This window comes from Strigops habroptila, chromosome 8 (assembly GCF_004027225.2).
Source record: "Strigops habroptila isolate Jane chromosome 8, bStrHab1.2.pri, whole genome shotgun sequence".
NCBI classification, from domain to species: Eukaryota; Metazoa; Chordata; class Aves; order Psittaciformes; family Psittacidae; genus Strigops; species Strigops habroptila.
The window spans coordinates 29,323,363-29,345,592 of NC_044284.2; the positions used below are offsets into that span (position 1 = coordinate 29,323,363).

At 39.6% G+C, this 22,230-nt stretch overlaps 1 protein-coding gene across 9 annotated transcripts in view; it reads left to right on the forward strand.

Annotated features, from left to right (window-relative positions):
* Positions 1-22,230, forward strand: part of LOC115611793 (multiple epidermal growth factor-like domains protein 6) — a 213,722-nt gene that overhangs the window by 115,954 nt on the left and 75,538 nt on the right. For all 9 annotated transcript variants that reach the window (XR_003992699.1, XR_003992698.1, XM_030495230.1 and 6 more), the window contains one exon: positions 17,828-17,950. Coding sequence is in view for 7 of the 9 variants with exons in the window: in XM_030495230.1 (XP_030351090.1) it covers positions 17,828-17,950 (123 nt within the window). In the remaining 2 variants the exon portion in view is untranslated. The remainder of the gene's footprint in view (positions 1-17,827; positions 17,951-22,230) is intronic.

Below are 22,230 nucleotides of genomic sequence, written 5' to 3' on the forward strand. Positions count from 1 at the left end.
CTGTTTTGCGGGGGGGGGGGGGAGCATCAATCTGACAAAAAGGGAAGACATCAGGAAATAACTGTATTTAAAAAAAAGATAATATTTTAGCCATTTGTAGCTGTTTAATGCTAAAGAAGGGAAAGCGGGTAAAAATTCACATAATGAAGTGTACTGCTGATTTGATCAATAATAGCTGAGGGTTTTGTGAGCAATTTTAGGAGACCCAAAGGCCTAATTTCACAGCTGGAACGAGCTGAAGATGCTCAGCATCTCTGTCTTCTAGGGTGTCAAAAGTGTGTGCAAGACACAAGGCTCCAGGAATATGCACAAGACAACACCATAAAATAGGCAAAATAATCTTAAAACAAGTTACTGCTGTCAGCATTGACTAAACCTTCCCTTTCTCAGGTGGTTCTGCAGCTGGTTAGAGCCACATGGGGAAGGGGATAGCACAGCACAGCCTGGGACACCCCACTCTTGCGGGGTCCACACTCCTTCCGAGGCTTGTAAGGATTTTTTCTAACCCACTGGGGGCTCTCCTGGCTGTATCATTCAGATGTATCATTCAGATGATGTGATATATAAAGCCGTACCTCATTTCAGTGAGGGATTCTTAGATCAAGAGACAAGTTGTAGTAAGGGAAAGGCATGTGCATCTATATAGCAATGCCAGCCAGAGCTATACAGCAATGTCAGCTAGAGCAGTGAACTGATTAGCCTTTCAAAACTAATTATCTACATGTTGTACTGCAGATTTTACTCTTCAGTGTTCATGGACAGAACTTCAGTTTTCTTATCTGACAGAGAAATATTTTCTGGCAGATAGTTGCAAAGGCATTACAGATTTTGACAGAAAGCTCATGCTTACCTCTCCCTTTTCACGTGTCTGATGGAAATTAATGATGAAAAATGATGTGGGTTTAAATCACTGCACAAATAATACAACAAATTAATATATCACATTTATGCATGTACGACTAACAGCCTGATTCTGTGTCCTATGTGTCTGTACCAGCATTCAGTGTTTTGTGCGCAGTCTGGAGAGTGTCTGTGGGTGGATTTGCTCAGAAAGGTGTAACTTGGTCTGAGGAAGGGAGAGGAAATGCGTGTGTGTGTGTGTGTGTGCAATACCTCCTTATTTGATAAGCAGAGGTACCACAAATGGCTTACGTCAGTGAGATACACTGTGAGATGTATAGATTTTCTCATTTAATATTTGATACTAACATAAAACAATTCTTCTCAAACATCACAAAAATCAGAAATGGTATTTTCTGAACATAAATAACATTTTAAAACTCAATTATTGGCATAAGTCAAGATCTGTAAGGGATGCTGAGGCTATGACTACAAAAGCATGTTTTCACACATGAATAAGCTCCAGAAGTCAAATAAAAAAGGGTTGTGACCTTATGTTAACCTTCTTTGGTAAACTGTCATTTCTTATTTATATGATTATGCTCTCATCTGTCAGGATAACTGAAAGAAGTTAGAGACAAATGACATCCTATGATTAGCTGTTGATGAAAAGAAGCTTGTATTTTACTGATTAGAGTAATATGCAGTGGCTGTAACCCTATCCCCAGGGGCTTTGGTCAAACCTCGGAGCCCAGGCAAGTTTCTTGACTTTTGACATAGGGACTTTTGGAGCAGCTGCATCCAGAGCCAGTGTGTGACTTTGCAAGGCCATCGCTGTTTACCCCAGTAATGTGAGAGTCTCCGGTGTCACTGATTTAGCCTGATCCCAGATCGGATAGGAACTCTTCAAACACTAGTGACACTGAAGAGTTAATAGCTGGGCTAAAAGGAATACTAAGGGATTTGTCTAAGAGAAGGAAAGTGCTTATTAAAATTACTTCAGCATTTATTTAGTCTGTAAGGTTTGAGGTGTAACTTACTCTAGTCAAACTCTGGTTTTGTCGATGCTAATTCTGCATTTGGACTGTTTTCCTTGCCCAACAAATCAATGCGCTAGGCTTCTGCCATTTCCTAGGGAAGAAAAAGCCTGAAGGACATAATACCATGAACCTCTAGGGAAAAGAAAAGAAGGTCTTTAATTTTTTCTTTTTTCCCTTTTTTTTTTTTTTAATTTTTTTAAATTTTTTAATAGAACAGAAGAAATTAGTCTGCTGGAGGGATTCAGGATACTTTTTCATTATCTTATCTCAGAAAGTTGCATTTGACTTGTAATACTATGGCACACCGTGACACAGAGTTAGTTATTTTCAGGAACACTTCCAATAGAAGGAGAATAAGGAAAATAAATTATGTTTTACAAAAAGAAAATTATACCAGTTCTGATTACAGATGCAACAAGTACCCCTCTGCCTGAACTCAAATCTCAGAGCAATCGAGTGAAAGCACTCGTAGATGAGGTGAAGCCACCCATCCTTCATCTTTCTCTATTTCAAGACCTTGTCTTGAGATATGGAAATAAAATCAGTTGCAGGAACTGTATCACAATTATCTAATTATTTGTAACTGAATTACTGTGTCCACTTAGTGTCCACCTTAGAGAATTAGGGGAGCGGACAACTCCATCTTGTGACTTTAATAGACCCTGGGTGAACAATCTTGATTACTAGGATATTTTAATATGCTGGGTTTTTTACAGCAATTCAGAAAAGAAGAGAAAAAAGAATAGGTGAAAGAAAAAAAATTATGAGAGAAAGGAGGACAGAACCTAATTTCTGGTATTTCCAACCCTGTCATTAGGTGCTCTCATAGGTTCTTATAGCAAAGTCAGAAAATTCCCCAAGTATTTAAGTTTCAAAACATAAAAAGGCTGTGAAGCACTCTGTCAGAGGCCAAAGAATAAACATTTACTTCTCCATTAGCTTGTACATCCAGGATACTGGTAGATACCTGCTCATTTGAAGTGAATTCAACCAGAAGCAATACCTGGTTTTACATTTAAATATTGTTTATCTATGGTTACTCCTACCTGTCAGATCAGTATCTTTAGTCACAAATAGAAAGCATAATTACGCTTTTGATTTCAGATCCCAGCTGATAAAAGCAAGGGTGCCTTATTCCTCTTACAAAGGGAAATACATTAACTAAGATTAAGGATTAATTGTTCATTTTAAGCACTACTTGGCATTATGCAGTCAGACTTGTGTGGTTTTCTGGAGACTATTGGATTTAGGCAGGAGAACTGTGTGGTATTTGTGTATGGCTGCAGAGAGGATCCTGGCAGAAAGTACTGAAGACATGCCTTGCTACATTTGCAAATGTTATTGGGAATGCAATTTTACTTATACTCCTGAGCAATTATTTTGGAAATTACTGATTCTTGTTTTAAAGCATTTGTCTCTGGCTCTTGAGAAGAAACGAACAGTGGAGGTTGTTTTTCTGACCTTTCTTACATGCTCCTGTGCTGCATTTGGAGCCAGCTGGGATCAATAGCTGCGAGAAGCTGTTGCACTCTCCAAGGAAAATAGTGTCATCTTTCTGCATTTGTCTCTTCGTGGTACTACAGCAAAAAATGTGCTCAAAGTAAGTAGTAAAAATTACAAGAGATTCATAATAAAGGTAACATTAACTGTAGTTTATCAGATTTTTTAAATTAATTACCTGAATCCTGATGAATGGCAAGCCCAAGCAGACAGGGACCTGAGCTGAATTTTGATGGGCTCATTTGACACTCGCAGCAGCTGTCAGCATGTAGCAAATGCCATGGGTTGGTTTGGTCAGTCCCCTCTCATTTTGTGCACCTTCCTAAGCCTAATCCACTCAAGTACATGCTGGGGACACATGAACCCTTCTAGTCTTATTAAAATGTAGCTTTTACCAAACTCAGCAAAATCACAGTCATTTTGTCTGACCTGTTTCTCTTCAGTCAGGGAAGGCTAGACCAGAACAGACACTTCCAACCTATTTTTTGAGCACGTATTTGGCAGTCTTCACCAAGAGCAGCATCTAATGCTGATAATTGTGGTGTTTGGTTGTTGGGGTTTTTTCTTCTTATTATTATTTTAATTGCATTTGTTTAGGTTTTTCGTGATTCATGTTTGACTATTGCTCAAGTCTCTCCACTCCTCTCTGACACACTGAACAAAGACGGCTGTGAGCTAACCCGTGTAATTTCTCACATCTGATATCCTTCAGGGTAGATGAGCTAGCAGTTATGACACCTTCCCCCAAAGTGAGTACTGCCACTGAAAAGTGAGCTCGTTTATCCCGGATGCATGTTTTTATTGATTGAAGCTGAGGACAGGCACAGTCAGTTTTCAGTCACTTTTTAAGCAGATGTTTTATGCAGACCAGTTGGGTAGAAATGGCTGGTGTTAAGGGCAATATCCTGATCCGAGGCTCCAAAGCAAGAGCGGAAGGAGTTCTACTTGCATTTGCAGCCTTGGTTCTTGGGACAGACTGGGGCCTCTTATATTTCAAGAATTCAGTGATTATTTCATAATAATATTGGTAAATCTCCTTTTCCATGGAGGAAGAAATCTGCTTTTTCAGTGGAGAAAAATTTAATTTTTTCCCTGGAGGGCTTTTTTGGAGTCTAGATTTTTCTCTTTGAATGTTTAATTCAACTGCAGCATTTTAATAACAGCTTTTTGCATAAACCATGCAACTGGCAGTTTAATTTTCAGGTTATGTGAGGATTACACAGGGTTGAGTGTAGTCCAGTTTACCAGCATGTCATACATTGCTGCTGCTGCTGTGTTCCAAAGCAGTGTGTTTTTTAAAAGGCACAGTATTATTCATAAACCACAGAAAACTTGCACCACGTTCTACATTTCAGTTATGAGTTGAGTTATTAGTCACTGATCTAACATGGACTGAAAGGGAAGAATTGTTTGTAGATGTCACAGGCCTCCCAGGTAACAACAAATGAAAAGTCCCATCCCTATGGCATCTGCTGGTTTACTCCATATGGCGCTTGAAAGCTCACTGTGCGTCACAGCTGATTATAGACTCTGCACATGGGCTGCTTCCCCAAGGCTTTCAGCTCCCTAGTCTTCCTCCAGGATCTGAAAAGCCTCACATGGGTTCTACCAGCTGGAAGGAAAAATGAAGTGCGAACTGTAACTTGCTATTATCTTTGGAAAGGAGTAGTTGAGTAAAGTGCAGGGAGAATGGCAGTCATCCCCTTCATGGCCTCACTACGTCTGACTCCAGCTCTTGCAATTGCAAGTTTCTGCAGAAAGTTGGGCATGAGCAAACATACTGGCCTGAAAAGTTTTTTTTGTCCACACTTCTTAATGCATAAAGCTTTATTGATCAGCTTTTGACAATGAAAACATTTAAGGTTGGGAAATATTATAGTATTTGCTATACCACTAAGGGATTTAATGTTTAATTAATGCAGGAGCTTTGAATAGTTAGATGAAAAGCACTATGTAACTTTATGAAAAGCCTATTATTGTCCAGCCCTAGAAATAATATGACAAAAATGATAGACTGCAGTACAAATATGTTTTGAGATATTTCTAGAGCTCTGATTAATTATATTAGCTAGTTTCTAGCATTTATGACTACCTCTGAAAGGCAGGTTATAGAGATTGATAACATTCCACTGGGCTGATTGACAATGATTAGTTTATTTTAAAGGAAAGGAAAGAAGCATGGTATTGTTGCAGCTGACTAATGTGTATTAAAAGCTAGGTAATCTTTTCCACAATTACAGACATACAATGATTGCCATTGTCAGAGAACAAAATACACTCTTAAGAATCATTGTGCAAGATGAGCTTTGCAAGCCTGAAATTGAAGCTCTGGTCATGGTCTCCAAAATTACGGTTAGTAGTAATTTTATGCAGAAACAAGACTTCTGAATACTTAAATTATAGCTTGTTTGTAGCAAGGTATTTACCAGCAAATACAAGCATCTTATAAACCGCACATGAGTCATCTTGGTGTTCATTTTGAGCACATTGAAAATGTAAATTGCAACTGAATTATTCTCGTGTAGAGAGGCAAGGCTTAGAAACCTTCAATTCATACTTTAAATGGAAATTATGAGAGGAAAAATGTGTACATTTGCCTTTCAGTGGAGAGTATTGTGCAGGGTAACTACTGCTTTTTCTATAGCTTTACCTACAGGCTACATAAACAAGGACTAACTAGATACAGAGATAGGAAGAAGTACAACTCCTGAGTGGTGTTTATGTTCCTCTTTAGAAGCATTTAATACCCATCTTCACTAGGGCAACTAATAGAAATCCCATTTTTATTGAAATGCACATGGACTTTACAAGCCATCTGATATATCCTTAAAAAGCTTTAAACTAATTTGTGATAAAATCTAAACCAAACAGAAATCTGTCAGCTCTGTTCAAAGCATTGGCACAAAGGAAGCGATGCAGACATGACTGTCAGCAAGATAGCAACTGCTGGGAGGGCTACAGTTCCTTATTAAAAGATCAGCAGTGTGATCAACATCATATTGGATTACTCAAACTTCAATTACATGAGTACCTGAGGGCTTTAACTTGGATTTATTAGAAGATCAACTTGAAATGAACCTGCTGTTGTTGCATACCAGATCTTTGAAAGACTCACCTGAGAACTTTGTTAACAGTTACTATCCCAGAAGAGATTCAATGTCAGCCAAGAATTAAAAAAAAAACCAAAACAATATCAAAACAATAAAAATGGAGCAATCAGGTGATTAATTTGATGTCATTTTTAATCTTGGAAAGAGGAAAAAAGGAGGAAAAAAACCTTCTGTGCCTGGTGACATTGTTCATTAGGATCCAGCTCTGGAAGCTGGTATGGACAGGTTTGGGATGTGTTAATGCTACTACTCTCTTCTTGTGGTTGAATCTTGGCAGAGTCACAACTAATATATGTCATAAGGAAGCAGAGCAAAAGAGTCTGTATAATGTTCTGTCTTCTTCTCGCTGGCGATTTGTGTTGCAGATTGGCCTGGAGCTGTGATAGCTCCAGTGGGGGATGGATGCTTGTGGCAGCTTCCTGATGAGGCGCCCTATGAAGTAATGGCTATAGAGCAATGACAGCCAGTTTTTACAGAAATGGGGTGGATTGTGCTATGGTCTCATATAGGTGAGATTGGAAGAGAGATGGAACTTGGTGGCTGAATGGTGTGTTTTCTCTCCCTGTTTTCCTAGTCCCTCACAGTCGTGTCACTGCAAGCACAATGCCAGTGTTTCCTGCATTTAATGTGTTGAGCAATACAGTTCTGATGGGTGATTGCTCCTCCGAAACCAATTATTCCCAAGATTGGCTTATGTTCCAGTTGGTTTGCAAGATGAGTCTATCCATGTCATGTTTTAAAGCTTTTTACCAACCCAAGTAGGACTTTTGTCACAAATAGCATTGATGTTTCTGACCAGCAGAGCATATGTACTGTAAAATGGAAACATCAGATTATGATTTGCATGATTGTCGTTTTCTTTTGCATATTTTACCTACTGTGTGTGGAAAAGACATTTCTCTATGCATTATACTGTTGTAAAGATACTTACTGGGCTCAGCAAGTGGGCATTAATATTGCTGCTAACAAAAAAAAGATGTTCTCATCAGTTCAGTCATTTCTCTCTTCTTGTTTCGTAACTGTTTCTTCGAACTGTCATATCCTGCCAAGAGAGAACATGCTGATGGCTCAGCGTATAAACCTCCTTAGTACATCTCAGGTTTGAATCTATGCAAGGAGTTTTGGCTGTATCATGCTGTCGCTTATTAAGTACATTTCCTCATAGAGATCCTTTCCTCCGTTGCCACCCACCCACCTCCCAGCATGGCGTGACTGAATTGTGCTGGGGAACTGTGTTTAAAAATCAATAGCCCCATAACAAATTTTCCTTCTGTTATTCTCCACCACATCAGTAAAACTTGCAGGAGCATTGCATTGAAGCTGCTGATGCTGATGATCTCAAAGCCTTTCTCCTGAAGAGAAATTACATAAAACTTTAATTATTGTGTTTCAGCCCACACTGCTGCGGTGCACAGGCAAAACGTCCTCTTCCAACTTTACTGTTTACAGCCAGTACATTCACTTCTTTTCTGCAGGAAACAGTAAAATTAACGAGGCTGTCGTCTTCAGTATATAAACATTTTTAAAGATCATAAGTTACACATTTGTCTGGATTGTCATTCTTCAAATTGTACTCCCTTGTTATTTCATGTGGTCATTCACTTATCCTGGCACCAGTTTTCTTCTGACAGTTTGTCCATCTGTGTGGGTTTCATATCAATGTGAATTTGAGTCGTCAAGGGTGTACGGTTGCCAAAATATCTATTAGTATAACCCTACTGTGGAGGCTGGTAACCCTATCAGTTTTTCTTTTTGGCTTTACTTTGCTGAGATGCTGTGTGCTATTCCAAGACTCAGAAATGGATCATTCTTTTTTGTTTTAAAGACTAAGAGTGGAGAAAAATGTTCAGATCTGCTTTGTGAAAAGATGGAGAAAAGTATTGCTTTGCAGCTGTGTGAAAATGCCACGGTGTTGTCTGAGGTCGGTCCATGAAATTATCATGTTCCTTCCTTACTTTAATTCTATACCCTGATTTTCTTGCAAATTATCTGATCTCAATAACTGCTTAAAACTCATATATAGAGGTATATATCTCTGTGTATATTTAATGAAGAATGCCTTGAAACTCTAATTAGGGCTGCTTGACTCTAAAGTGGTTTACGTATCACAGGCTTACACAGCTATCAAACAGATGCTTCTCTTTTTTTTCATTCAACTGACATTTTCATTTTCTCTGCATATTTTGAGGACTGAGCAGTGATGTGTTTTGACTCCTGAGGCTACAGACAATATCAAAATGAGGATTAGAAATGAAGCTTTACCTGTCAATTAAGTTGTTAAGCTTGTCCTCCACAGCGTCTACACTTTCAAATGGCCTGTTTATTGAATTTGAAATAGTTTTCATTCTTGACTTTGTTTAAATTGAGTGGACAGTTCTAATTATAATTTTCAGAGTTTTCAACTGCAACATATGGTTTGCATATAGAGTTGTGGATGAGGGGCTCTTGGCTGTTTTTTGAGCTAAACCACTGTTAAATATCTCAGGAGAGATTGGCATGTCAGACATTGAAAGTAAGCAGAAATCAGCAGTACAAATATTGGCCATTTTTGCATTTTTGCATCTCTCTGTCCAGGCGGTCTGCTCTTGAAGGACATTGAAGAAATGAACTGTGATTGCAGGATCCAGTCTTTGGCAAGGAACAAGTCACCACTTTCAATGGCTGTATTGTGCCAGTCTTCACATGAAAGTGGTATTAAAAAGAAAAAAAAAAAAAAAGTTAAAAAAATAAGTCTTAGAGCATCTTTTACCCTGATATAGTCCTCCCCCATCCCGACAATGAGTTTGAATAACCACAGTCTTTGGCAAATCAATGTTGGTCTTTCAAATCATTTGCAGCCCCCACTAAGAGGGTTGCATGACATCTCACAGAAATATATTCATGTATTTATTCTCCAATAAGGCTAGTGACAGATCGGGAAATTAAATTCAGGTCTTTTTAGACTTGATCGGTTCCCTTTCAGTGCTTTTACAAGTCTCCTCCTCAAAAGAAGGTTGTAGGGCAGCTTGCACTGGGCTTGTTGCTAGAAGCAGCTCTATGCCTTTCCTCTGCTGCTATTCCTGAATCTCCTCAAAAAGCTATACCTCAGAGATGCCTCTGTCCTCTTCCCTTCTTGAAACCAGTCATCAGGAAAGGCATCTCCCTTCAGAACTGGACATAAATATTTATTACTGAACACAGACATAGTCCCATAGATGACTCTGTTGTTCAGCATTTCACAGTGACATGGTCTCTGTCCTTTGGTGTTCTCAGAATAAAGACAGATAAACCAGGGTTGAGAGAGTGGAAACGCGACCTAGACACAGCTAAAAGTCATTGAAGCTACCTGGAAAAACATCTGAAATGTAAGGCAAGGTACTGATGACAGGGTAGAAAATTCCTTTCTGTAATGTGACCGAATCATTGAGGAGGTCTAAAGGAAGGTGACAGACTGAAAGGCATTGGAGCCAGTGCAAAAAGCTTTGGTTTTTTTTAATGCCATCAATTTTCAGGGGAAAGTAAATACTCAGATAACTTGGAAAGCCTGTTTCTGTGCATGGCTAATTGGATAGCCTTGCCGAAGTAAGTGGTGGTTAAAGCTGCTTTGTCTTTAATCCTGGGCAAAGAAGAAACATAGTGGGAAAACTCACTGCTCTAACAAGGGTCCTCTTTCATTAGAGAGTTGCTTTGCAGGGACTAAATTGGGTAAAGAATCTCTTAACCATGCCTTTTCACCAGTCTCTTATCAGATGTGACATGCTCCTTTCAGTATGGTTTGCTGAAGCTCTTCTGTTAGTTAATTTTGTTACAGCAGGCTTGCCTCAGTCACCTGTGAGTTACTGAAATTTAAGTAAGCTTCAGCAGTGATTGGAGCTAACCTGTCAGACTTTGAACTGGAGCAGACAATGGATGCTCATGTAATCCATCGGAGGACCTAGGAAGGGCAGAAACAAATAACTGAGGAGCAAAAATAAAAGCCCAGGAGTGTTAACAGTTCAAAATTACCCAGCTAGCTCTGCAGGAGCACATTCATCTATGCTGAAAGCTGTTTCATGAAGGTGTTTTAACATCAGGTTCTAGTAAACCACTCAAAAGAGCTTCTACCATATTTATGTTTTTTTTGTGAAGCGTAAGAAAGCCTTAGGTTTCACAATGTAAAATCTCACAGCCATAGAAAACTGCTTTTCTCTCTCTTTGCTCCTCTGTTTAGTTCAATGAAACAAAAATATGGTTTTTTATTTATATGAACAAAAATTCTGCTTTTCCTTGTTGAATTACAGGCTTTATTTTAGACTAGATGTTAAACTTGTATTTTTCTTCCTAGAGTCAATACTAATATCAGACTTCCTCCATTGCGGAAAAAATGGACAATTATTTTTCTAGTAATAGGAGTTTCAAAACTACTCCAGTCAAACTTTCGAACCCTGAAAACCACTTTAGTGTTAGTAAAACAGGACAGATAATTCTAAAAACTTCTGCTGCAAGAGCAAAATATGTCATGCTTAATAGTGGGTATATTTGTGAGTGGATTCACACTGATTGTCAAATTTTGGACCATTTCAGAATCAATTTAAATCAACTGTGATTTAAAGGAACCTGTGAGTTTAATCTGTCATAAATTTACTTATAGCAATATCAGGTCTTATTTTATGTTTTGCTTTTATAGAAAAATTTCTGACTTTTGTGATGAGCTTATGAATGGCTGGGAACCAAGCCTGCTTCCCTTCCTTCCCTTAAGTATATGAATTAATTAATTTAGAAACACACTAAACTGATGTGTAAAATCCGCCATGTAAATTAGTGGGGAAAGACCATATGATATTTTCACTTCATGACTTGTGTGAAGTTTAAACACCCTTTGGAACATATAAAAGAGACTAATCACAGTGCCATTACAAATAACAGAAGGGAAAGCACTGTCATACATCTTTGTTGATTTTAAATACCATGTTAAATAGCAAACAACAACAGAGTTTCCATGTCAGATGTACAAAATGATCTGGAGATGAAGAGACTAGGTGAGGTAGTCCAGGCAAGGGAGTCATAAGCCAGATTTTTAACTTATTTCCAAATAAACGTTTGAGTTGAACAGTTTATACACTTGCCATAATTTCAAATACAGCCATTTAAGTTTTCTCGTGTTTGTTCTTCATGTAAGATCCAATCTTCCCTATTTCTCTGTCACCATCGTAACTGACTAATCCTCACAATATTGCATGTGGACCAATGACCCACAGGGCTCCCTGAGTAAAGAAGAGACAAACCCCTGATATTACTGAATTTTAAGAAAATGCTGTATGGAATGGACCATGCTTCCTTTTCCTGATCATGATTTTTTAACAAATAATTACTATGATTATTTTTAATTATACTCTGACTTTAAAACCATTAGCATAAGCCATCCTCTGGATAAATGCAAGTAGGGTTTTGTGTTTCCCTGCTTCTGCTGGTTGTATCCTGTCTGCAGTGAGCTGGGGGGATTGCGGTGACTGGAAAACGGAAATGTGTGTGTGTCATTCATTCCAATTTTATGTAGTATTTCTTAGGCAATTGGTAAAAAGTGCATAGTTATGCTTCTGTGAAAGTCATTTGGGACAGATTAGCAGACGATATTTTGGTGTTTTGGGTCCTGTGCACAGGTGATTGCGCTATCATGTAACCAGAACATGTTTTGTACATCAGCTCCCAACTGGACAGAAATCTTTTCAATCATACCAAGTCTCTAGAGTGAGAGGTGCATGGTGCTCACAACTATTTGGTCTCTGCTGCTCCATGTTGTTCTTTACTTGCCAAAGTAGAGAGATTTTGCTAAAAATAAAAAATCCTCAAATGATGAGGTCGGTACTTCCCAATTCTGTTTTCTTTCTCCAGCAGTGTCTGGACACTGCGAAAAAGAAATTTTTTTCTTTGCTTATCTGTCAGAAAGTAGTGGCTTTGAACCGTTGTCAATCTGTGCATGTTTTTACAGTCAAGGGAGAGAAAGCCTTTTCATTTGTCACCCAGAAGGAATGCTACTGGCTCTGTGAAGCTTGCTGAGAGGTAAACCTTGCTCTGCCACCTGTCCTTGCTTAGGCTGTGCATGGTGCTCTTGACAAAGTGTCCTCCATGTGAATGCCATCCCTGTGATACCCTTGGCACATCATCTCTCTTTACATTCAGGATTCTCAAAATGCATGTGCTGCCATTGACTTGGCCAGCCCAAAAAAGGGAACTCAGGTCTGCAGTAGAGGCTGTATTTTAAATAACCTTGTATTTTTGATTTTACGAAACATACATGCAAGCAGGAAAAGCGTGCAGTAAACTTCATATTAGAGGACCATTTCACCTTGTAATTTCAGAGCAGTTGCACACGTGCACAGAAGGAAGGCACATGAAAGGTGATAGAAATTGCAAACAATGACCTTGTGAGGAATGCAGTGCTTTAAAAAATAAATTGAATTAGAAAGAAAGGCAGATCTGCCTTTCAGTATTTCCACAAGCACTTTGAGATCCAAAGTAGCAGTCATCCTGTACTAGAGCTCAAGTATATGCATATGCCTACAGGTGGTTATGGATGCATCCATGCAGACCTGTGGAAGAGCAGGTGATGCATTGTTTGTGGGAGCAGTCACTGCAGAAATTGCTAGACAAGTTCCTTGAAAAAAGAAGATGTAAAAGCAAAGAGGACTTAGGATTGCAGTAAGTGGTTATCCAGTGATTAAAATAGACAAGCGTTTCTGTGTCCCTTTGGAGGCTCCTGATTCTTTGGGTATTTAGGAGCAGATTTAAGGAGGTACCTGGTTTGTAGTGTAAGCACGAGGGCCTTTGTCAACATCAGCTCCCCTCCATCTGGAGACATGGGAGCTGTGGCTGCAGCCTGCTCTTGACTGCAGGTGATGTTGGGCTGTTGCAAGCAGAGAACATGAAAAGAAGGAACTGAAAAATAGCCCATCTGCTCACAACTCTGTCTTGCACAGTGTGGCCAGAAAAGAGGGGAAAGATGATAAAAATGGAGAGGATACTGCAAAAGTCCTTCTGCCCTCAGAATTGGTGTTTTTCTTGTTTTGGGATTTTCTTGTTTTGCATGTTGTTTACACTTCTTAATAGTTTAAAAAGCTAAGCTGCTTGTTAGTAGGGAATTGATCTGGCAACACCTTGTCTTTTTTTCCTTTATAAAAACATGATTTCAAGTTCACTAATTATCTATGTTTAACACCACTGTCTGCTTATTTTTGAGGAACTGATTGATCGTAGATGTTCCTAAATGTTTTAGTAACAATATGAAAAAAGCCACTGATGTGATGACCCTGAATTCCAAACAAGCAATCACACAGTTCTGTGTTTAAAAAGGTTTGGCGCAGGGCAAACAGACTATTGCCAATGTGGCTCATCAAGTCAATTGGGGACAAACCTCCTTGAAGATTATCAAAAACCTATTCAAGGATATGGGGGACTTAAAAATCTCTAACTTCATCAGTAGGATCTGCCCTTGGAAAAGGGGCACTGTGCTGGCAGTGGTTTGTGCATTTGTACACTGCATCCTCTTTTCTCATGTTTGAGACATGAGATGTGCATCCTGTCAGGATGGAGGAAAGGGCAGTGTGCAGTCAAAATGCACTGACCTCAGTCCAAGTGCACGGGCCTTGGAAGCATGAAGAGCTAAAAAAGCTTTAGTCATGGTGGCTAAAATACTTTGCATCTTGGAAACATGTAGAATTGACTTTTGGTTTGTATGACTCACCATGAGGTTATTCCTGCCAAGTTGTTCCTGACAAAAAGTAGGTATCCCTGGGCAGGAGTCGGGGCACATGCTGCGTACAGACAACATGGAAAGCAGAGATACTTGCAGTGGGGAATCCCACTAAAATGCATCTCTGTTGAAATCTTCCATAGGTGGGAAGGAGGATATTCACATACCGACTTTGCTCTATTCACCCAACAGCATAATTCCCTTTGCAAGATAGCCTTGGATGGCATGCTGTTCTCATTTCACTGCTCATCTCAGCAGATTGCTCTGCCTCTGTTTTGTGGGAATGCAGGCGCTTTCACTGCAGTCTGACTCAAGAGATGCAAGCCGTAAATGGCTTGAAATTTGGGTTATTCAGATAATTGTCCTAAATTGTAACTACAGAGAGCTGAGCATGTAGGTGTTTCAGTGTGATCTGCAGTGGAAATGAATCAAAATTTAATTATTATGTATTGTTAACTAGAGGCAATCTTCCATAATCCCATAATATTCTAGAATTACAATAGAATGACTTTATATTTCTATAATATTTTTTCTATTTTTAAAACTTCATCATTCTAGAATAATTTTATATTTCTATAGTTATTTCCATGTAGAAAAAGAAACGGCTATGTCTGTACCTGTAACAGCATAAGCTGTTGCTTTTCCGGTGTATATATGTCCTTTACCAGGATAGCAATTTAAATATAAAAGTCCAAATAGGCAGGATTTTCATAACTTTCAAGCTCAATTGAAACATTTAGATTAGTGTCTACTTTGCAGACTGCTCCCCAGACAAGATAATTAAGGCATTTTTCTTCTGTAACTGGGGGCAAAGTTTTTTCCTGGCCTTGAGATGTAGGAGACATTGAACGGCGACTGCGCACTGCAATTTTCATGATTATATCTGTAGTATGTGAAGAAATCTTTCAACATATAATCCTTGAAATATTGATCCTGCAGAGAAAGCCTGAAACTAGAAGGGATCGTGTGTTATCAAACTTGCCGTTCACATGGCACCCTGACAAGAGAGTAGTGGAATCGCGTTGCAGATTCATTGATCTTGCCTCTGATTTTCTCCTAACTTGCTGCAGGGAGTCTTGGGGTGGGGTTGGGTATAGCTCTTACATACAACTTTTTCAGGGTCTTTATTTTTCATATAATTATACTGCCTTTCAGCAATATAATTGCCTTATGGCCTTTTGGGATGTGCTGTCATGAGGGAAACGCCATTGAAGGAAGAGCCCCAGCGGCTGCAGGAGCTGCTGGGTGCAGAGCTCCCCTGTAAACCAAGTCACTTCTTTAAATGTTCAAATAGAGTCTAATAAATAGAGCTAACTCCAAGTGCTCGTTTTTATTAGCTGGACTAATTTTTTCTCCTTTCAAAGTGCTGAAATGATAATTTAAAACTGTATCTGGTATATTAGATTAATTCTGCAGCTGATTTATAATCAGCTATAGAATTACTATATTGAATATCTATAAAATTACTATATTGAAGCTCCCAGTACTTGAGTTTATTGAGGTATAAGTACGAGAATGTGGTGTGCTATATAGTTCAGCTGCTTCCTTGTTACATTTTTCTGAGCCTTTTTGCTTGTTTTATTTCTGTGATACTTGAGACAAATAGTTTCCTGGTTTTGATTTCATCCTGACATTTTTCAGCAGGCTAGTTCTTAACAGTATAGAATTCAAAAAGATGAATAACATTTTCTGTTTACTGTTTACATCTTAAAAAGCAAAACTTCTGTTAAAAAAAGAGTATTCCAGATGTCTCCAGGCAGTAGGAAATGTATGTAGTATACAGTCTAATAAAACAGCAAATACAGCAGAAGGATTAAAAAGTGGTGCACATTAGCAAATGGTCTGATCTTAAACACTGGTCAACACCAGGATTTCATTTTAGGTGAGTGCAATTCACATGTGAAGTTTTAAAATTTAACTTTATAAATACATTTCTTTAGGACCAAGACGTTGTGCTTTTCCAAGTAATCTTTAAAACTTCCTTTTTCATTTAACTTTGATTAGATTTTCTAAAATGGAATAAATGTAAAAGTATTTAAAAAAAGGTAAATCATGAAGGCTAAAAGCAAAGCAAATATATCAACAGCAAAAATATGAAAGCCAGGCCCCTTGTTCTTCCAGTGCAATATGGGGGGGACCTCTGTGCTGCTGTGTTCTGCTCCACTGCTGGCTCGCTTCCCCACAGCAGCAATTGCAGACTTGCCTCTTGTTGCAGCCACTCTTTTTTATTTCTTCAAATCTCAATCTCCCCATTCACACCTGCTTTGTTGTGCTTGGGTGGGTAAACCCCTTAGATGATTTGAGAACATGATCTAAAGAGCAATTAAATCAATGGGAGTCTTTGATGTTGAAAGGGGCGTTCTTTTTAGATGTCTTTTACAGGAGGGAAGTTTGGCTTCAGCAAGAAGAGAATGTGTTTGGTGGTCAGGATAATTTGATACCAGCATCGCCCCTTGGTGAGATGGAAGGAGGTGGCATTGCCATTCCTCGGGCTCTTAAGGAACAGACAGACAAATTCTAGGCAAACATCTGCCAGGTGAAATTTTGTTCAGGGAATGGACCAACTGACCCTTATTTCCAATGACTTCTGTGTCGATTTTTAAGGTACTGGTGTCAACATGCCAATCAGATGCTGCTTACAGTAGCCCGGTGTTGCTGAAAAGGTGCAGACTCTGCTTATTTGGTATTTTTGGAAATTCAGGTTTGTGGGTCTGTTTTAAACCTTCACCTGTATACTTAAACTGCTCTTGATCTTTTTTTGTCCATCATTGTGTATCATTTTCAGATAAAACTTTAAAGCAGCATTCTGAAGCTATTTTAATACTAGTTTCCCTCTTCATTTGACTAAATGTTATTCCCTAAAATATGAAATATGGAAAGATACCTGCTTAAGTTCGGAAAAGATATCATCAGGAAATCACATCGTTTTCCTGGAGGTCATCTGAAAAGATGCTCTGGAAAGTTCAGGTGAATACAGGGAAGCCTAAGGGGAACGAGTCATGGAATCATAGAATCATAGAATCGTAAGGGTTGGAAAGGACCTTAAGAGTCATAGAAAATGTGGCACAAAATCATCATTCTTTTTAAATGTAACGTCTAAGCTCTCTGTGTATTCAGTGGCTGAAAATGTAAGGTTGATTGAGAGCACAAGCTCTGTTCTTGCATGGTTTTTTCCCATTTATGCCAGTTGTATGTGCTTGTACCTTCAAGAGCACCTGCTAAAAGGATTAAAGGCCTGATGCAAAAGGAAATCTTCATACAGCAAATTTTGAAAAAAGCCAAGTGTTTGACCAGTGGTACCTACGAGCTCAGATGTGTTACCTTACCCTAATTATTTTGCTGCATTTTTCTCTTGGCCCTGAGGAAACAGCCATGTTACAGATCATTCTAATTAACAAGGGCTTCAGAAGTAGAGACTACAGAGGCAGTGCCTGCGGGAACTTTGAAAAACACCATAAAATTTCAATTTTCTTTGCTCTGTTTACAGCGCAGAAGTGAAGCAAACAAAAACCCAGTCTGAGTGTAATGGTTGCATTATGTATGAATGAGCTATGTGCCGTCCAGAAGAACTGGGGTATGTCTTTACTGAGGCTGTCTTGTAATTCTCATCATCTGTCTTTCTTCTCTAGATGTGGATGAGTGTACAGTGGTGAATGGTGGCTGCCAGCAAGGCTGTGTCAACACACATGGCTCCTTCCACTGCCAGTGCTGGGCAGGATACAGGCTCCACGCTGATGGGCGCACTTGCATAGGTGAGTGAATGTTGACAAGCACTTCACATACTTCAAGACATGGTTTTCTCTGCTAAACCTGTCTTTGCATAAGTACAAAGGCTTGTCGACTATCCCAGTCTGAGTTTTGACTAATTCACAAAGGATATCATTATCCATTCCAGCTCAAGCAGCTTGACTCAGGTATTTCCAAATTCGTTCGTTTTTTGCTGTGGGCATACAATTGTTCCTTTTTTTTTCTTTTGTGAGTGGTGGTGTCCAGTGTTTCTGTGATGCAATCTTTTGAAATTTTCTTTTGTTTGCCCGAAACATTAAAGAAATAGGGGCTCTTAGTTTCAAATAAAAATGATGTTTTGAATTCTGAGCATTTTTTATTTGTGTTGCATCTCCCTGCATGTTCCAGCACTGCCCTGGGCTTTTCTGCCCTGTTACTCTTCCTCTTAGTCTTTTTGCCTGTTTTTGAAGAGTTAGAAACAGCAGATAGCAAAATCCCTTGCCCACAGCTGCCTGTCAAAACGCTGCTCTTCTGACCAAGCAATCCCAAAATGTAGCTTGTGTCTTCAGCAGTGAAGACAAAATAAAGCTTGTGGTTGCCACTGAGAAGTTGGATTTAGCCTTTTAGTCCATCAGACTGCCCAGGCTGGGTCCCCATAGGCTTTCCCAGGTAGTGGCATGAGCTGAGGCAGGAGGATCTCATTAACTGGGTCGAGAGGTGCAGTGATGAAGTAAAATCTCTGACTGTACTACAGTGAGCAGAGCAGAAAATCCTCTTGGGAGGATCAAAAGCAGAGGCCAAATTTGTGAATTACTAAGATGCATCTTAGAATATGGTGCTATGGTCTGGTAGCTAGAGAGGGAGCTCTAAAAGGCTAATGAAATATTTGAGTATGCCTTCAGAGGTCTTCTGGTTTTCAGAGAGTCCATGAGAGGAAGCAGCCCTACCTTTCATCTCTTCAGTCTTTGCCGTATGATGAGGGTTTTTTTATGTAAAACGGTAATGCAGAATTGTCTGTTTAAGTCTGTTTTTCATTTTAGTTATTAGGTACAGTGAGAAGTATGGATGGGGTGGGCTGAAAACTCTCCTCCAAGGTATATTACATGAATGTTTAGCTTGTGCTAATCCTTTTACCTCATTCAAGAGATGCTCATGCATGTGAAGCGGAGAGTCTTGAGCACTTTTCCTGCGATTCTTCTCATGCTGTGGGCTGATAATTAGGGTGCTATAGAATTGTGAAAGCTCCTTGTTCCCACAGTGATCCTATGCCCTTTGATCTGTTCCTTTATCTACATTGGTCTTTAAAAGGTTGCACTACTCCTGTATATCAGGGATACATCTTCATCTGCTGCGGTCCTGTCTGTAACATCTCCATTACAACTAATAACTAATTTCCCTTGCTCAGCCAGCGAAACCCCTGCTGAACTCCTCTGTTGCACACCCAAGCAAAAGAGAACATGAAAGCCAATAACAAAAGAAGTTGCAAACCAAACTGATTGCCTTTCTGTGAATTAGTTTTAAATCTCCCATGTTGAAGATCTTCAGCTCATGAATGCTTGCTTGTGGATGTGCTCCCCTTTCTGCCAACATTAAATGCAGAGCTTGGGCTGACTGCGGGTTTTGGCAGCTGCTCTGCTAATCTGAATGATGCTCGCAGTTGTACTGACAGACATGCTGCTCCAAGAAACAGGCATTACAAAACAGTAGGAGGAGGGTGCATATGATCCCAAAGGCTGTACCTGAATTTTAAAAACAGGATGAAAAGCCACTGATTTACAGGATGGAGTTACCCTGTGTATGCTCATGTAAGTGAGAGCACTGTGGAGCTTGGCAGTTCAGCCCATGACACAATGCTCATTTATGTGCTTGTGGAGGGAACTGGCAGCTCTGCCATTAAGAATAAACTCTGTGTTTCTTAGGTTGGTCTTTGAGCCCTGAAACAAGATATGCAGAGTTAATTCTGCATGTTGCTAAAAATAATAATAAAATAAAATATGCCATCCTTGTGTTGCATTTAAATCAGTACAGAAGTCAAGTTGTTGAATTTTGTAAAAAGGATTAAAATGGTCTGTCATTTGGGAGAAGAAAATGTCATTTGTTTAATTTTTTAAGCCTGATTTTAGGTAATATGAGAATAACAGTCAAATCTGGTCAGATCACATCTGCAGAATTAGTTCTCTCACAGTTTGGCCATTGTTCTTGTTCAAAGTCCCTTGGTTGTGATTAACATCAGCCAAATACGTCATCAGTCATTTCTGGTATTATCACAGCAATAAATTTACTGATGCAACTAGAACACAGGATGTACCAATGCTCAAGCTGTGGGAATAGTATTTTTTGTTGAAAGAACTTGCTCTTTTAGGTTTGTTTGGTTTACCACATAAAGAGATTTTCAGTGTTGTGGTCACTGCTTAACTGCAATTAAAAATACGGTAAAGTGTAATTCTTTTCTTGATTATCTTACTTGGAGAAGGTATGGGTAAGGAAACACTAGTGTGAGAGAAAAAATTAATGTAAAAGCATAGTGGTTCATATTCAACTAGAAACACTAGTGGTTTTCTGTGAATTAAGAGAGAGAAATTCATATCTCTCTGACCAGGTCTGACGAGGGAAGACCCAGAAGTGAAAGATGTGATGTCTGAGTTGTGTTACTCTCTCTGAATAGTCTCATTTTTGGCTGTGGGAAGAGGGAATTTTAAACAAAAAAGGACTAAAGTGGCTTTGGGGAAAAAGAACGAGAACTGAATGAACACAAAAAGTAGGTGGTATGGCAGTTAAATTAATTTACCCGTGTAATGTGTAAAACCTTCTGTGGGCATAGAATAGTAAAGTTTTCTCACGGCACAAACAATAAAAAGCTCAGTTTGGAGTTGCCCTAGCTATGAACATTGTCAGAAGGCAAGTTTTCACAAATGTATGTATTCACAAGAAGTTATTAAAAATACTTAATACATTGTTCAGTTCTGTTTGCAGTGTCTCAGAAATTATCAAGGAGAAACAGAAATAAATCCTAAAATGAGAGACAGGAATAGGTTTCTGAGAGAACTGCTATCATAAAATGGATAATAAGTGGAGGATATTGAGTTCCATTTCAGCTGTTTAGACAAGACACCAAAATAAATGGATATAATAAGCTCTTATGCGCTGGAGCGCAAGACAGTTACTAACTGATGAGGATAGGGAGAAGCATTTCATATAAACCAGTAACTTAGGAGTGCCCAGCTTCAGGATTTGGGCACTAGCTGCTGACCACTGGGGATAGAGAATTTGCCTCTTCTGCTGCACCAGTTGTCGTGGTTTGAGCCCAGCCGGTAACTCAGAACCACACAGCCGCTCGCTCACTCCCCCCCCCCCCCCTTCTTCCTCCCCCCGCTCCCGGAGGGATGGGGAGGAGAATGGGAAGAATGTAACTCCCACGGGTTGAGATAAGAGCAGTCCCGCAACTAAGGTATAACACAAAACCACTACTGCTACCACCAATGATAATAACGATTAGTGAAATAACAAGGGGAGAGGATACAATTGCTCACCACCCGCCGACCGATACCCAGCCCGACCCGAGCAGTGATCTGGGCCTTCCGGGTAACTCCCCCCGGTTTATATACTGGGCATGACGTGCTGTGGTATGGAATACCCCTTTGGCTAGTTTGGGTCAGGTGTCCTGTCTCTGCTTCCTCCCGGCTTCCCCTCCTCCCTGGCAAAGCATGAGACTGAGAAAGTCCTTGGTTGGAATAAACATTACTTAGCAACAACTAAAAACATCGGTGTTATCAGCGTTGTTCCCAGGCTGAAAGTTAAAAAACACAGCACTGCACCAGCTACTAAGCAGGAGAAAAATGACTGCTATAGCTGAACCCAGGACAGTATCCACCCCTTATTCCATACCATTCACGTCATGCTCAGATCCCATATCTCTCAGCACACCATCACCCCTGTCCCATATATACACATATATATACACCCACACCCACACACAGAGAAAGATATCGTTCCCTAGTCCATGGACCAATCCCTGTAAAATTGCTGAACTCATCCAGTCCATGATGTCAGGCTCCATCTCTTGTAATAGTCTTTCAGGGCAGGAGGGACGGTACATAGTGTTGGGTTGTTGCCTGCTGATGATACCGCCAAACTCATCTGGTCACTGCTGAGCTCGTCTGGTTTCCTCAAAATTCATTCTTTGTTGAGGTGATGATCGGAGGGAAGTCAGGGTCAATGGCTGGCGACCTGAAGATATCTAGCTGGTGGGCTATAAAAGTGTTATAGAGCAGGCAACAGCGTACAATTGAGTTCATTGGCTGTTTTC